The sequence below is a fragment of the Triplophysa rosa genome, linkage group LG19 (assembly GCF_024868665.1).
Source record: "Triplophysa rosa linkage group LG19, Trosa_1v2, whole genome shotgun sequence".
NCBI classification, from domain to species: domain Eukaryota; kingdom Metazoa; phylum Chordata; class Actinopteri; order Cypriniformes; family Nemacheilidae; genus Triplophysa; species Triplophysa rosa.
In genome coordinates this window covers 3,927,423-3,945,414 of record NC_079908.1, presented here as the reverse complement: position 1 = coordinate 3,945,414, position 17,992 = coordinate 3,927,423, and the positions used below count along the sequence as shown (strand labels likewise).

At 45.3% G+C, this 17,992-nt stretch overlaps 1 protein-coding gene across 1 annotated transcript in view; it reads right to left on the bottom strand.

Moving 5' to 3' along the window:
* Positions 1 to 17,079, bottom strand: part of LOC130570587 (V-set and immunoglobulin domain-containing protein 1-like) — a gene marked incomplete at its 5' end in the record, with an annotated part of 29,420 nt that extends 12,341 nt beyond the window's left edge. The window contains one exon of the mRNA XM_057360949.1: positions 17,064 to 17,079. Within this exon, the coding sequence (XP_057216932.1) occupies positions 17,064 to 17,079 (16 nt within the window). The remainder of the gene's footprint in view (positions 1 to 17,063) is intronic.
* Positions 17,080 to 17,992: the final 913 nt, after the last annotated feature.

Here is a 17,992-nt window from a genome sequence, read left to right as displayed (position 1 = left end):
TTTAAATTCAGCCGGAGAGCATTAATGTGTAAACTGAATTTGGTGAGACTACAGTGTGTAACATTTAAGTTATTAATGATAGTAACGCTTTTCGGATTTACAGCCACATGCAGACGATGTCACCTGCTCATATACAGAGATCAATTTATATTCTCGTTTTGAGGAAGACTAGGTTGTAGATCCTTGTCTAAGGAATTAAGTGTTATTTGTGTTATAACAATGTTTAGCTCACGAGTTATTGTCCGGGAATCTACTATGAACCACTCCATTGTTAATGTACAGAGCGGGACAACAGGATGTTTGAATGTTTTGCGAGATAACGCAAATATGTTCGCGAGAGAATGCAAAAGTTTTGCGAGGGAACGCAATGTTTCTCGGGGGAACGCAAAACTTTTGCGAGATAACACAAAAGCTTTAAAAATATATTTCTCTTTCCTTTCATATTTTTCCACCCCATGTGCCTAAAAGGGCTCCGTATGATTTAATATCACGTGACAGATCCACATAATATTAACAATGACAGATCAAAATGAAACAGAACCAACCAAACAGACCGAAACTGATTCAGTATCAAGTGTGGAGGAATGAAATGAATCAGAAAAATGAATGAGGACCAATCAAAACAGGCCTAAGCGATTCAGTATAAACCATGACAGACCAAAATGAATTTGTTGCAACCAAAACAGACCTTATTTAATCGGTATCAAAAGTATAAGAGCAAAATGAATCCGGACCAAAAATGAGTTAGCCGAAGCCTAAGATGATTTAAGACCAACCAAAACAGGCCTAGGTGATTCAGTATCAAGTGTGACAGAACCGAATTGATTATCAACCGAAAGAAAGCCAAATGATTCAATATTAACCGTGTATGAACTAAAAAGCGGAACAATAAACTCTTATCGAAATAAACGTCAAACAGCTCACACCCAAACAGGCAGCACATATATTTGCATTGTGACTTGCGATTAAAGAAAAGTCACAAAATTAATCATCAAACAGGGTAACAGCAACCGAGACCTGTTTGAACTAGTGCACGTTCACACACAAACTGCACAAACATGACATATTTTGTTGATATAGTGAATAGCAGGTCTTATCACCAAACAACTCTTTGAAAGAAAAGGGCATGGGAGTTGTAATCGACCAACTATTAGACTAGCATTACACTACAGTTAGCATTTAAAGGACGTGTCTGAAGGACTTGGGTAAACGTGTTGTTGACTCTGACGCCAAAAACAATTTCTTGACCCAACAAGAAAAAGAATGAGTGTATTTTGTATCTTTATTTTGGCAATAACCTCCCTTCTTCCATTCATATCTACCTCACTGTAAGCACTACCTGTTGCAGGGAACGGAACATATGGGTGCAATCTGAAACACCGGCATCGGCGTTTATTTCAGAAAGAGCATTTTTCATCCTTGTTGCTATGGAAATGCGCTCAAGACCGCCCTGCCAAGGTTATCCTTAGTTCAATGAAAACACATTAGACATTCTCCTGGAGCCACATACTGATGCTTTTCAAGTGTCAGATGGCACAAAAACCATTAGCAAAAGCAACATATTAGTGAATAAACAGACGACACTGAACCATTTTTACAGATAAACATATGAGCTTAATTTGTGTTGAAGATTTTCTCTCGTAATGGTCATTCAATGGTATTAGCGGCCATAATGCTTAGGTGTGATCAAAGTGATCATTGAATGTAGTGTTTCTTGGCAGATTGGCATATAAGAAAAACATGTGAATTGTGTTGAATGCAGCAAGCAGACACATGTCTCAGTGCGGTCTGTGATTGGAAAACGTCTTGGTTACAGATGTAACCTCGGTTCCCTGATGGAGGGAACGAGACGTTGTGTTGAACCGACAGAATGGGGGTTGTCTTGAGAACCTATCATCTTCTGAGTATTTAGAAAAGGCCAATGAAAATTGGCGAATGAAATTTGCATGCCGGGCTCCTCCCCAGATGTCCGGGTATAAGAGGGAAGCCGGCGTGCTCATTCATTCACCTGTTGGTCTGAGGAGCCTAAAGCATCCTCCCCCGACCGCTGGGGTGGGCGGCCAGTGTTGTGGTATGAGGGACACAATGTCTCGTTCCCTCCATCAGGGAACCGAGGTTACATCCGTAACCAAGACGTTCCCTTTCTGTCGGTCTCTCGACTTTGTGTCGAACCGACAGAATGGGGTTCCTATGGAAAACGCCACAGCACTGAGTCGCGTCACAATCTCTGCGGAGCGACGTTGTCTGGCCTGGGCGAGTCAGACGAACACACTACGCGAAATGATGACCCTCCAGTGGAGAGGAAGGGGGACCCAGAGCTTTACACAAAGTTGGGAAGCCCCTATCACCGGCCGTCACGGGCGGAGGCCTAGTTCTCTAAATGGCGAGAAGCTGCCCTGCACCGTATACGGGCCACTGGGTAAGCATTATTCCCCCCTGGGGGAAAAACGCTACAGAGGCCACTACCTATCGTAGGGAGGAATTAGTGGAGACACCACATGGTCTCACCATCAGGGGAGAACTCATGGGAATGATGTGCGGACTGCAGGAGTTAACCGCAAGGTGGGAGTCCACCTGGGGAGGTCATGGGTTGCCAAGGTGGGAACCATTCATGAGGATACATCAGACGGAACAGTCTACGGAGGGGGGGTTACCACGTCTGGAGCACTAGGTCAGGTTAGAGCCACCTGGGAGATAAGTCAACTGTTCCCCGGCCTAAGGGGGCAGGGCTGCTCTGCCCAGCCTGTCCCCTGGAAGGGTGCTTAGTGATGGATGGAATGCCTGTTCTTTACCCGAGGGGAAAGAAGTGAGGCGGGATCGCCACTGCTCCCCCCGGAGGGGGAAGGGCTTCCGCAGGCGTACTCCCAAATGGCTGCCGGTCCTACCTGTTGCCCTGCAGGACGCGGGCTGTCACCGGTTCAACGCAGAGGTTGTAGAACCTCGCGAAGGTATTGGGCGTAGCCCAACCAGCAGCTCTGCAGATGTCTGCCAGAGAGGCGCCCTGAGCCAGTGCCCACGAGGAGGCGACACCCCGAGTGGAATGCGCCTTAACTCCTAAGGGGCAGGGGCGATCTTGCGACCGGTATGCCAAGGATATGGCATCCACGACCCAGTGCGCCAGTCTCTGTTTGGAGACAGCTCTCCCCTTCTGCTGACCTCCAAAACAGACAAAGAGCTGCTCAGAGCTTCTGAAGCTCTGCGTGCGGTCCAAGTAGAGGCGCAGTGCGCGTACTGGACACAACACGGATGGGGTTGGGTCTTCCTCCCCGGTGGGGAGCGCCTGCAAGTTCACCACCTGGTCCCGGAAGGGAGTGGTGGGAACTTTGGGCACGTAGCCGGGCCGTGGTGTCAGGATAACGTGAGAGTCTCCAGGCCCGAATTCTAGGCAACCCGAGGACACAGAGAATGCTTGTAGGTCTCCTACCCTCTTGAAGGAGGCGAGCGCTACCAGGGGGGCCGTCTTTATCGACAGGTGAGAAAGATCGGCCTCTCCTAGGGGCTCGAAGGGGGGCCTCTGGAGGCCCTCCAGGACCACTTCGAGGTCCCAAGAGGGTACGGGGCGCGGGCGAGGCGGATGCAACCATCTCACGCCCCTCAGGAACCTGGTGACCCTCTGGATGCAAGCTATGGACTAAGTAAAAAAACTATATATTTTACCAGTTTCGACATTGTCGCTGACCAGTTGTCTAAATTGCTTCCATTGCTTCCTGTTTCCTGCATCGCTGTCGGCAGCTTCGAGTATACTACGATCCATCGAGCAACCTTGGTAAGTTGGAATTGCACTTCAAATCCGGTGAGTTATGGCTTCTATTCCTATTATTGTTACTTGCACCTCATGTCATATGTTTAGCTTAGCCTTCTCTGTCAGCTGCGAGGGCTTTATATGCGATAAATGCAGGGAAATAGTTAGGCTGACAGAGAAGATCTTAGAATTAGAGTCTCGCATCCAATCTTTATCTGAGGATAGTAAGAGTTTAACGACGATAGAAAACACTTTGGATGCGAGCAACATTAGCGCACACAGCTCGGTTCCGGTTGAAAATCCTCCGCAGCTGGGAAACTTCGTGACTGTGAGACGGCGTAGTCGCAGGACAAAACATCACTCGACCGTTCCGATTACAGTCTCGAACAGGTTTGCCCCGCTCAGTGACGCACCGACTGAGAAACCTGCTGAAAGTGCCCTAGTTATCGGTGATTCTATTGTTCGGAACGTTAACATAGAGGCACCAGCCACCATAGTCAAATGTTTACCGGGAGCCAGAGCGCCTGACATCAAGTCAAATTTAAATGTGCTGGCTAAGGCTAATCGTAAATTCAGTAAGATTGTCATTCACGTCGGCACAAATGATGTTCGACTCCGTCAATCGGAGATCACAAAAGATAACATTAAAGAGGTGTGTGAGCTCGCAAGCATGATGTCAGACACTGTAATATTCTCTGGCCCCCTCAATGCTTATCGTGGTGATGAGATTTATAGCAGATTATCATCACTAAATGGCTGGTTGTCTGAGTGGTGCCTGCAGAATGATATAGTTTTTATAAATAACTGGAAGAGTTTTGAGGGCAGACCTGACCTGTTGAAACGAGATGGTCTCCATCCCTCCTGGGCTGGGATTTCCATCCTGTCTAGAAATATGGCAAAAAGTCTTAATGCTAATGCTAAAACTTGACTCGCTGGGGCCCAGGTCAGGGAGCAGACAGTATGGCTTAACCAACTGTCTGCTTGCCGTCTCACATCGCAGAATACACAAAATGTACAACATGTAGTAATCCGTTCTCCCAAACATCACAAAATAGAGACTGTGTCTGTCCCCCGGATTAGCAAACATAAAATAATGCGTAAACCTCTTGAAAGTAATTTAATAAACGTTAAACAAACTAAACATGAACAAAATACAGATAATCAACTGTTACGACTCGGATTGCTAAATATTAGATCTCTCTCTAATAAAGCACTTTTTGTTAACGATATGATAACAGATCATAAAATAGACATGCTCTGTTTGACAGAAACATGGCTAAAACCAGATGATTATATTGCTTTAAATGAATCTGTCCCCCAAGATTATTATTATAAACACGAGCCTCGTCTAAAAGGCAGAGGGGGAGGTGTCGCAGCACTTTACAATAACTCTCTTAGCATTTCCCAGAAGTCGAACTCTAAATATAATTCTTTTGAAGTCATGGTTCTTCATGTTTCAACACCTAATACTAAAGATAAAACACTTTTTAAATTGATTCTAGCTATTGTATATAGGCCTCCAGGGCACCACACAGATTTTATTAAAGAATTTGGTGGGTTCTTATCAGAACTAGTACTGGCCGCAGATAGACTCCTTGTCGTTGGTGACTTTAACATCCACGTAGATAACGTTACAGATGCCTTAGGAATGGCTTTCAAAGACACTCTTAACTCCATGGGCATTAGTCAACATGTGTCAGGACCCACTCACCTTCGTAATCATACTTTAGATTTAATACTGTCTTACGGTATAAATGTGGACGACGTTAAAATCCTTCAGCAGAGTGAAGACATTTGGATCATTATCTGGTATTATGTTTGCTTCACTGGCCTACGGCTGCAAATAAAACTCATTGTTACAAATATGGTAGAACAATAACTTCAACTACCAAAGATGCGTTTCTCGATAATCTGCCCGAATTGTCTCAAATCATGAGAAATAACGTTGAAGATCTTGACATTACCACTGAAAATTTTAATTCCACCTTCTCGGTAACGCTAGACAAAGTTGCTCCACTACGTTTAAAGAAGATTAAAAATGGCAGCCCCACACCGTGGTATAATGAACACACTCAGGCTCTAAAGAAAGCGGCCCGAAAAATGGAGCGCAACTTTAAGAAAACTAAATTAGAGGTATTTCGTACAGCATGGAAGGATAGTATTCGAAAATACAGGAAAGCCCTAAAAACTTCTAGATCCGCCTACTTTTCATCACTAATAGAAGAAAACCAGCACAACCCTAGGTTTTTATTTAACACGGTGGCTAAATTAACAAAAAATAAATCGTCAGTGACTTCTGATCCTGTATATCAGCATAGCAGTGATGAATTTATGAACTACTTCACATATAAAATCCAAGATATTAGAGAAAAAATTATAACAATGCAATCAGAAGTGAAACCCGCTGAACAAACTAACTACAGCGCCCTTAAGGAGAAAATGCAATTATTTTATACCGTAGATCAAGATGAGCTGTCTAAAATTATTAGATCATCTAAATCAACAACATGCATACTAGACCCTATACCTACAAATCTACTGAAAGAGATGCTCCCAGAAATTATAGATCCTCTTCTTGGTATTATTAACTCATCTCTGACATTAGGACATGTGCCTAAAGCATATAAGGTGGCTGTTATAAGGCCCCTTGTCAAAAAACCCCAACTCGACCCTAGAGAACTAAGGAACTACAGGCCTATATCGAATCTACCTTTCATATCTAAAGTTCTGGAAAAAGTAGTTTCAACTCAATTATGCTCCTTCCTCCAAAGGAATGACATCAATGAAGAATTCCAGTCTGGATTTAGAGCATGTCACAGTACAGAGACTGCTTTGATCAGAGTTACAAATGATCTGCTATTGGCGTCTGACCGAGGTTGTATCTCGTTATTGGTGCTGCTAGACCTTAGTGCTGCATTCGATACCATTGACCACAGCACACTCCTACATAGACTCGAAAATTATGTCGGCATTAAGGGAATAGCTTTGAAATGGTTTAAATCTTATTTATCCGACCGTTTTCAATTTGTAGCAATAAACAATGAGGTGTCACGCAAATCGCAAGTCCAGTACGGTGTACCACAGGGCTCAGTCTTAGGGCCTCTGCTCTTCGCATTATACATGCTACCTCTAGGAGATATAATAAAGCGACACGGAGTTAGCTTTCACTGTTATGCTGATGATACTCAACTTTATATTTCCTCGAAGCCTCATGAAACACAGCAGTTCCATCGAATAATGGAATGCATAGTCGATATAAAAAACTGGATGAGTAACAACTTTTTATTACTGAACTCGGACAAAACGGAAGTGTTACTTATTGGACCGAAAACTGCTATAAGTAACAACCAAGAATACTGTTTAACTATTGACGGATGTTCCATAAAACCCTCGTCGTCAGCAAAGAATCTTGGCGTTCTATTCGATAGTAATCTGTCATTTGAGAGCCACGTCGCCAACACCTGTAAAATTGCGTTTTTCCATTTAAGAATATATCTAAACTACGTCATATGCTGTCAATGTCAGATGCAGAGAAGTTAATTCATGCATTCATGACATCAAGACTAGATTACTGTAATGCACTGTTAGGTGGTTGCCCTGCAGGCTTATTACAAAAACTCCAATTGGTCCAAAACGCGGCAGCTCGAGTTCTTACACGTACAAAAAAGTATGAACATATTAGCCCGGTTCTGTCAACCTTGCACTGGTTACCTATAAAGCATCGCGTTAACTTTAAAATCTTGCTTATTACCTATAAAGCCTTACATGGTTTAGCTCCTCAGTACTTGAATGAACTCTTTTGTATTACAGTCCTTCAGTGCATTACGCTCTCAGGCGTCCTGTCAGTTGGTAATACCTAGAATTTCAAAATCAAGTGCAGGTGGTAGATCCTTTTCCTATCTAGCGCCTAAACTTTGGAATAGTCTTCCCTGCACTGTCCGGGAGGCAGACACACTCTGTCAGTTTAAATCTAGACTAAAGACGCATCTTTTTAATCTTGCATACACTACTCTTCCATAATATAAATCTTCTGAGGGTTTAGGCTGCATTAGTTAGATCAACCGGAACCAAAAACACAACTGATGTACTTGTTGCATCAAAGAGTACAGAACAGTACTCTACTCTCAGCCAGTCTTGTCTCATTGTTCCAAGGTTACCACAGCGAGCAGGATGCAGTTCATGGCCTGACCTGATGGTAGAGGGAGAATGGGAAGTGGGGACCTGACAAGAGCTGAGATGATAGAGCTGGATAAAGAAGGACGCGGTCTCTTGACATGTCTTCACCACAAAACTTCAAATGCTATTAGATTATTAATGATAATCTTAAACTACAATTTATTTTATTATTAAGTTTATTTATTTTATTTAGCCTTGTTGTGCAAGTTCTCTGGAGCTTGTGCAGAGGCAGCAGCTTTTGCCAGAGGGGAACTGGAATCCCCTGGTTGGGCCTGGGTTCTCCTGAGGTTTTTTTTCTCGATTAGAGTTTTGGGTTCCTCGCCACCGTTTGCATACTGTTTTTGCACTATCTGCCTGACCGGGGGGGCTGCTTTAGAATCTTAAAGTTTTACTTAATTAATATTGCATATAGGAATTTATTATCTGCTATATTTGACCTGTGCTTCTCTCTCCTTTATCCTAAATGTGTGCTCTCACTGAGCGTGTGTGTGTGTGCGTACTTGTCTGTGTACGTACGTGTGTGTGTGTGTGTGTGTGTCTCTGTGTCTGTGTGTGTTGGTGCGTGTGTGTGTTGTGTGTGTGGAGTGTTTTGTGTGTGGGTGTGTCTGTCTTCTGTGTTTTCAACCTTTTCTTGTTTTTGCAGGTACAACTTTGATTGTTTTGCTTGTAGTCAATGTGTCTCATGTACAGCTGCTTTGTAACAATGAAAATTGTAAAAGCGCTATATAAATAAAGTTGAGTTGAGTTGAGTGCGTGCTGTCCTAGAGACTTACCAGCAACTGGATCGTGATGTGCGGCATAGCGGCAACATACACTTCAGTGTGGAAGGGGAGAGGTTCTTCTCAAGTCTCTCCTGGAGAAAGGACAGTACGTACCTGATCGAGCATCTCTGTGGGTCTTCTCCGGAGAAGAGCACCAGGACGAGAAGAGCGCCACTTGAAGGCATACATCTCCTAGTGGCCGGGGCCCTAGCCTGGTGAGGTCTCTACCACCGCCGGGGGTAGGCGCTCAGGATCTCCTCGTCCCGTCCAGGGGCCAGACATGGAGGTTCCAGAGGTCTGGCCTGGGATGCCAAAACGTGCCCTTCCCCTGAGAAAGGAGGTCCTTCCTCAGGGGAATCGGCCAGGGGGGAGTTGTTGTCAGGCATCAGCTCTGAGAACCAAGTCCGGTTGGCCAATAGGGCGCAACTAGTAGCACTTGATGCTCCTCTTCCCTGACCTTGCACAGGGTCTGTGCAATGAGGCTCACTGGGGGGAAGGCGTACTTCCTCTTGTCCCGCGGCCAGCTGTGCGCAAGGGCATCCGTACCGAGGGGACCGTCGGATAGGGAGTACCAAAGCGGACAATGGGTGGAGTCCGGGGAGGCAAACAGGTCCACCTGCGCCTGGCCGAACTGCTCCCATATGAGCTGAACCGCGTGAGGGTGGAGTCGCCACTCTCCGCGAGGTGACCACTGACGAGAAAGCCGGTCTGCTCTCTGGTTCAGGTCGCCCGGGATGTGTATGGCTCGCAGGGAGCTGATCACCTGCTGACTCCACAGGAGGAGGCGTCTGGGCGAGTCGTGTTAGCTGCCGTGAACGAACGCCACCCTGGTGGTTGATGTACGCCACGGCAGCTGTGCTGTCCGACCGGACCAGCACGTGCCTGCCCTGCACGAAGGGTTGGAACCTCTTCAGTGCAAGTAGCACAGCTCACAACTCTAGGCAGTTGATATGCCAACGCAGGCGGGGGCCCGTCCACCACCCCGACACTGCATGCCCGTTGCACACAGCACCCCAGCCTTGAAGGGAGGCATCCGTCATTACCACGACGTGTCTTGATACCTGCCCTAGGGGGACGCTCTCCAAGGAACTCGACTCTGTAGCCAGTGTTGGAGTGGTCGCATGTGCATCAACCCGAGGGGGACCACCCCCGCCGAGGATGCCATGTGCCCCAGGAGCCTCTGAAATTGTTTCAGGGAGACCGCTGGCTGCCTGAAGTGCTTCAGGCAGTGTAACACTGACCGGGCGCGCTCTGTAGTCAGTCGCGCTGTCATGGAGACGGAGTCGAGTTCCATACCGAGAAAGGAGATGCTCTGCGCGGGGGAGAGCTTGCTCTTTTCCCAGTTGATCTGTAGCCCCAACCGATCTAGGTGCCGGAGCACCAGGTCCCTGTGTGTACACAACAGATCTCGCGAGTGAGCCGAGATGAGCCAGTCGTCGAGATAGTTGAGTACCCGCACACCTTCTTCCCTGAGGGGAAGGAGGGCGGCCTCCACGACCTTCGTAAAGACTCGTGGAGACAGGGACAGACCGAAGGGGAGGACCCTGTACTGATATGCCCGTTCCTCAAACGCGAACCGCAGGAACGGCCGGTGTCGAGGGAGGATCGAGACATGAAAGTACGCGTCCTTCAGGTCGATTGCCATGAACCAGTCCTGACGCCTGACGGACGTCAGGATGTGCTTCTGCGTGACCATCCTGAAAGGCAGCTTGTGTAGGTGTCTGATCAGAACACGCAGATCCAAGATAGGGCACAACCCCCCGCCTTTCTTGGGGACAATGAAGTACGGGCTTTTGGATCCGCTGAACATCTCGGCCGGTGGGACGGGCTTGATCGCTCCCTTCACCAGAAGGGAGGCGACCTCCGCCCAAAGTACGGGGGCATCCCTGCCTCTAACTGAGGTAAAAAGGACGCCCCTGAACTTGGGCGGACGTGTAGCGAACTGAATCGCGTAGCCGAGACGGATCGTCTTCCTCAGCCAGCCTGACAGTCTGGGAAGCTGAGACCAAGCTCTCAGAAACCGAGACAGGGGGACTAGAGGTTTGATCTGCTTCATCGCCCCCGCGGAGGGTGGTTCAATAGCTAGCAGTATGGATTCCTTGCCGGGGGAGGACCCCGGGGAGGAGATCGGCTCTGCTGTTTTTCCTGCCTGGCGATTGTCCAGCTCAACGCACTGTCTGTCTGAGAGTGCTGAAGGCTGGTGTTTATACTCGACATTGCGCTTCACCGTGACGCAACGTCGAGTTTCCGTCCACCGTCGACCAGAGGGTGGGAACGGCTGTGAAAACCCAGAGAGAGAGGAAACTCTTTTTGTGAGGAAGTGGGCGCTGGCCCCCCAGGGGGGACCAGCTGATGGTAGGACGGGGCAGGAACCGTCCCTATCCGACCCAGCGATGGAGTGGCTGGGATCGGGCCCGGTGGTAGTCTCAATCTCCCTGGGGTCTCTCCATCAGGGCCGCTTCTGCTTCCGCGACGGCTGCTGACGGGGAGGCCGTTTCCTCTTTGACATCCTTTTCCGGGAGGCAGCCTGAAAAGGGGGCACTGGAGCCGGAACCGGAGTCGAAGAGGGCTGGGGCTGCTGGGAAGCAGACGCCGCTCGGGATCTCGAAGGCCTGACGGCGGCCGAGTCACGGCAGGGCAGGATGTGTCTGATGGCCTCCGTCTGCTTCTTCACCGTCGAGAACTGCTGAGAGAAATCCTCTACGGTGTCACCAAACAGCCCTCCCTGCGAGATGGGGGCGTCGAGAAAGCGAACCTTCTTGGCGTCCCGCATCTGCGCAAGGTTGAGCCAGAGGTGCCTCTCTTGGACCACCATGGTGGACATCGCCCGACCCAAGGCCCGTGCTGTCACCTTAGTCGCCCGCAGAGCGAGATCGGTGGCGGTACGGAGTTCCTGCATTACCGTTGGGTCGGTCTTGCCCTCGTGGAGCTCCTTCAACGCCTTGGCTTGATGGACCTGCAGGATGGCCATGGTGTGGAGGGAGGAGGCGGCCTGACCCGCAGCCGTGTAAGCCTTCGACACCAGAGATGCCGAAAGCTTACACGCCCTGGATGGGAGTCTAGGCCGAGCCCTCCAGGTGGCCGCTGTCTGCAGGCACAGGTGCACCGCGACAGCATGCTCCACCTGGGGGATCTCGACATAGCCCCTGGCCGCCCCACCATCGAGGGAAGTAAGGGCGACTGAGCCTTTCTGATTGGAACGGGCTGTGAGGGGCACGTTCCAAGTCTTACTCAGCTCCTCATGCACTTCCGGGAAGAACGGGACTGGAGCTGGGCGCGGCTTGGAGCCGCGCTCAGACCCCAGGTACCACGTATCCAACCGCGAGCGCTGGGGTAAAGGCGGTGCTGTGCACTGCAGCCCAATGCTCGTGGCGGCCTGGAAAAGCATGGTTGACATCTCAACGTCCGCTTCTTCCTGGGCTCGACCCCCCGGGGGAGGGAGCTCTGAGGAATCTTCGGGGTCGGATGCCAAAAGATCGCCCTCCGATGCTGTGATCGACATCTCATCTTCGTCACGCACTTCCGAGTACGTGGCGGAGGAACAAGACGGGGTAGGACCGTCTTTTAAGGGATGGTCAGACGAGCGAGACGGGGCATGAACGGACCGTGAGCCTGCGGCTGGCTGGTTAACGTTCACAGTGATCCCCATATCACCCCCATATGGGGGGGGGGTTTGGCATTGGAAACTGAGATATGAGAAAATCAGCATCCAAAACAGTGTTTAATAACTAGTTCATGTCCGTGCAACACTGCAAAACAAAATGTTTGGATATTTGTATGAAGCTAATCTGTAACATTTCCCAAACTTCACACAGCGAAACATGATTCATGATTCAGATTTATGATGTAAACGCAGTTTAAAAATGTAAATGAAGAATTCCTCATGGGAGCCTGAAGACGGCAGAGGAAACTGATAGATCTGGCATCACATCTACTCATACGTAAAAGCAAAAAGCATCTTTCTGGTTTGTAATCATATACATGGATTTTCAGGTCTTGACTGGAAAAGATGATTGGCCACACTCATTTTACATTTTTTAAAATGTAAATGGTAGAGAAGTGCATCACAACCCTTAGGCCTATACATATAAATTATATTTTCCAGTATATTCCAATATAATTTTGTTTCGTAAGGGGGCAGCATGTGTTCATAAAAAAATGTAACTTAAAAGCATCGTATGTCACTTTGAATATAAGCATCTGCAAAAGCATAATGTATATGAAAACTGAAACAAAGGCCGGTTTGGGGATCATTAGAGAGAGATGGTTGGTTACCTCCATGTATGGACTTTTCTCACTCATTTTCTCTTTGAGGAGATGCATTAATGTAAAATTTAGATAACCAGCACTATTTTTGTCACCCATACTTTGCACTAAACCCATGAAGCTAATAATAAACATTTTGTGTCTCTCGCCATTTGTAATGATATTTTAAATCATGGTAGCTTCTTGATGAAATGTGTCTTGTTATTTTTATGTGTGCAGTCTGACTGGCTAGTGAACGATAAAAAGAGAAAAATCCTATAGACTTACACTGATAGATGGAGCTGAGCCATATTTAGAGTCCAATATCAAAGGTGGGCTGTTGTTACTTGAGCCAACATACAGCAGAACACCCCGGCAACCACTATGTAGCAAGAGCACCATAGCAACTGCATAAAAACTCCCTAGCAACCACCGACAACACCCCATGTCATAGTTTACAAAACAAATCAGACTTGTTTTTAGAGCACAAAAGCAAACTGATCATACAACAACCTAAACCATTTTATTTTAATTTAATTTAATTTTTATTGTATTGTTTTGTTTTGTTTTTTGTTTATTTGATTACCCAAAAACCTACAGTCAAAGCATGTCACTGCCGGGAGTGAAGAAGTATCTTATGCTGCTTAGCGTATCCGTACACATTAAAAAGCACACATTTTCTGCTCGCAATGAAGAATATGACAAAAACTAGAATACTGTTTTTCATGTTTTATTGTTTGTTGTTTTAAGAAAAACAACAACCAGTTGCAGTATAAGCCTTCATACCAATAGAGGGCGGTGTTGATTAAGAAAACACAGTCAAGCATCTGCTGCCAGAGCTGTGGGAGTTGGAGCCAAGTGATGACAAAGACGTGTGTGCCTCAGTCAACAAAATGGCTCACATCTCCTCTACCGTCCTCTAGAGAAAGCAGGCGAGATGTTAGCTGTGATTACATTCCAGCAAGATTCGCTCTATCTACACTGTGCCATAGCGCGTCTCAGACATGGGTCACATGCCAGAGCGATATAAAAAACACTAAATCACAGTCTATCCACAGGATATTTGTGCCAATACCAGTGTTGAAGCATCTGATGAAACATTGTGCTGCTCATCTGTGGTATAAAGACAAAGACGTGTGTCTGGCTATGTGCAGACCACAAGGGAATGTGTGTTTTTTTGAAACAGACAAAGAAATTGCATTGGAATTACTAGTGATAATTTGAGCCAATCATTAATCTCATTCGAGGCAATCATGTTTCACGTGAAGCAATTGGCAGACGTTTTTGGAGGGTTGCTTGTGGATGGCAAATAAAATGAGCAAATACGTGTGTTAGAGGACGGAAGCTAGAAAGAGAAAAATAGATTCACTAGTGCAACAATGGTCATATGGTAAGGATAAAAGAGCGCTAAATCTTAATATTTTATTAGACACATTTCTCATCTTCTCTGTTCATCCCTGACTGAACGGTATTATACAGTGTGTACATATGTGTCTGTGTGTGCATTAATGCATGCATATGTGGGACGATCTTAAAGGTACAGTGCGGGATGTTTTGTATGATCTATTATCAGAAATGCAATATAACATACAAAACTGTGTCTTTAGAAGTGTATAAAAACCTTACGTAATGAAAAGTTATGTTTTTATTACCTTAGAATAAACCAGTTGTATCTACATAGGGAGCGGGCCTATCTACATGGAATTTGTTATGTTGCGCAGCCATGTTTTGTACAGTAAGCTCTAACGGACAAACAGCTCTACAGAGCGCGTTTCGTATATGTTGGTCTTCGTGTGTGTTTTTAGACACAGCTTGCGTCATCACTGAGTTGAAGACGCACAAAGTAGTAAGTCGTAGTACGGAGAGGAGGAGGAGTAGTCGTCGTCTAGCTGAAGCAACTGATTGTTCTGTCTTAGAAGTTTTGATAAAATGGAGGACCATGCGTATTGTGCACAAGAGCCGACAGAGCGTGAATCTCCGTCGTCAAAGAAGCGCAAACGTGATGCTGCCAGACGAATTAGAGACAAACGGCGGCAGAAATCCAGGATAAACATCGGTGTATCTATTACCAGATGGAAGGCACTGTTGAAAGACAAATGTTTTCAAGGCGACGCCGAAGTTGCCTGTTTTCTTCTAGACTGGTAAGATAATTCAACATTTTCAATGTTTACCAAACAACTGTTTTGTTGAAACGGTAACGTTAGCATTTTATACAAATGATAACATAACCATATAACCTCCGAATAATAATGTTTTTCCGTCCCTGCGTTACGTACTCCGGTTGTTCCTGACTTTACAAAGGGGGAGACAAACGTCTACTAACTTACACCTAACTGCCTATGTCGCTGTCAGATCAAACGCTTTGAGCAGCCTTGCTATTTAGGATTAGCTACCTTTAGTTACTTCACTACTCTCAGCGTGTATTAGATAGCACTCAAGAAATATATCTAATTATAGAATTGTAACAGTAACTTTCGCAATAGAATACATGTTAAATGATTAATTACGTTATTTTCTTACCTTTGCAAAGAAACATCGTTGCTTGTATATCACTGCTATCCGCTGTCTCAGTAGACTACATCTTTTTTTACTGTTGCAGCCACCGTCGTAAGGGAGGGGTGGGCAAATGACTCAGAGATTCGTTGCAAAACTATAATACAACGCTAGTGGCCGCTGATTTTCAAGAACTGCGCCTTTAAATGCACATCGTTTACCATAAAAAACTGTACATCGACTCTGTCACAGTATTTGCTGTGTTAGCATTAGCTGTTGTGATCATTTAGTGAAATGTGAATCTTTAATGCATGGTTGGTATCTCACAGATCTTGAAAGCTACACTGAACTTTTTGTTCAGTGTACATTAGCAGTCAAAATACATTGAAAAAAAATAAAATCACCTTTTTACTGAAGGTATCATATTTATTAACTGTACAGTACACTGTAAAAAATCCCATAAAAAACGGATAAAGTACAGGCAGAAAATGACCAGTTAACTTTCTCTTTATTTTACGGACTTTCCATTAATGCTAATATGTAATTGAATGCAGTGCAAAATGTAAAATTCAGGTAAAACAACTTTAAAAAACGAATACGGAAAATTCTTTCATATTAATACAGTATATTGTGCCCTATTTTTACAGATTTTTTTAGAGTGTATGTAACAAAAATCATTAGACATAACAAGATTGACACGCTAATTGAGATTTTGTCTAACTGTGATGTCACAACACATCAGTGCATCACATGTTTGATGTGTGTCTTACGTAAGTCCAGTTATTAACAGGGACTGATCATTTCATTTGCCCTTCACTTCGGCTATAAAAGCATTAAATCTGGAATATTTTTGGCCTTTAGGATGATCCTGTCCTCAGACATCTTATTCCCACAGCAGATTTCCCAGTCTATTTATAGCTTTAGAGGACACCATGGAACTGTAGCCTATATGAGATTTTTGTGTAGCCATTTGGTTTTTATCAAAAGCTGATGGAACACGCTTAAAAATAAAGGTGCTGTGCAGCGAATGTGCCAGAGCAGAACCATTTTTGGTTCCCTGAAGAACATTTCAGTTATTACCTTTTTTGTCATTTGTAGTGTATAAAGGTTTTAGGTTGCACAACCTTTCTTGTGCAACAGAAAGGTTCTATTGATAAGTACTTACATGTCTACTACAAGTAGAATCATACAGCTCGAGAAAGAACGTCTTAGGAACATGGTATGATTCTACTGGCAGATACAAGCTGTAATAAGGTATACACATACAGTGTTATTTGCAAGGGAATCTAAAATGTATATATATATATTCCATTTTTAAATAGTCTCCGATTTACTGGGATTACAGTTTAATGGGCAGAGCTGACTATTTAAAGTGATAGATCTGTCACGTACGGGGGTGAGACACAGGGATAAAAGGACAGAGGACCCAGGCGCAGACAGCGGGTAATGGGTTAACACAAGACTTTAGTAAATACACAACAAAAACCCACGAGGGGGTAAAATACAAAGAACAAAGGAAAAACATTACGGATATCAAGAACACGGACTAACTACACTAAACTAGACTAGACTAGACTAGACTAGAGACACCATTTGACATTAACAACAAATAACTAGACTAGACTGAACTAGACACAGAGACTCACCCACATGAATCGAAATGGACCAGCACAGGACAGAAAACAAAAGGGCATTATAAAGAGATCAAATCAAGAGGGGGACAGCTGTGGGGCATGAAACAATAAACGAGCAATAATGAGGAGACGAGAGGGCGGGAACAGAGACGAGAATGGAGAGGATGTATGGAAGGCCATACGGACAAAAATGCCCCTCTCGACATAAAACATGAGGTTCTGTCATGATCCTGCCACTAGACCACGAGAAACATGACATGATGCGGCAGAATCATGACAAGATTAGGCAAAAGTTTTTAATTCTGTCATCATTTACTCACCCTCAGATTGTTCCAAACCTGCATAAATTTCTTTGTTCTGCTAAACACAAAGGAAGATATTTGGAAGATCTCACCTTTATTTTTAGTAGGGGAAATAAAAACTATGGGAGTCAATGGGGGCGAGATCTGCTTGGTTACTGACATTCTTCCAAAGATCTCCCTTTGTGTTTAGCAGAACAAAGAAATGTATGCAGATTTGGAACAATCTGAGGGTGAGTAAATGATGACAGAATTTTCCATTTTGGGTGAACTAGCCCTGTAAGCCATTTGTGGGGTGAAAAAAGTCTCATTGCTCTGTGGCCCTTTCAAAAACATTGCTCAGTTTAGTTTAAATATTGTCTTAAAGTGATAGTTCACCCCAAAATAAAAATTAGATCATCATTTACTCACCCTCTTGTCATTTCAAACCTGTATGACTTTCTTCCGCAGAACACAAAAGAAGATATTTGTTGAAGAATGTTGTTAACCTGCACCCCTTTGACTTGCATTGGTTTTGTGTCCATACAAGAGAAGTGAATGGGGGCCAGTGCTGTTTGGTTACCAACTTTCTTCGAAATATCTTCTTCTGTGTTCTGCGGACGAAAGAAAGTCATAAAGGTTTAAAATGACAAGAGGGTGCGT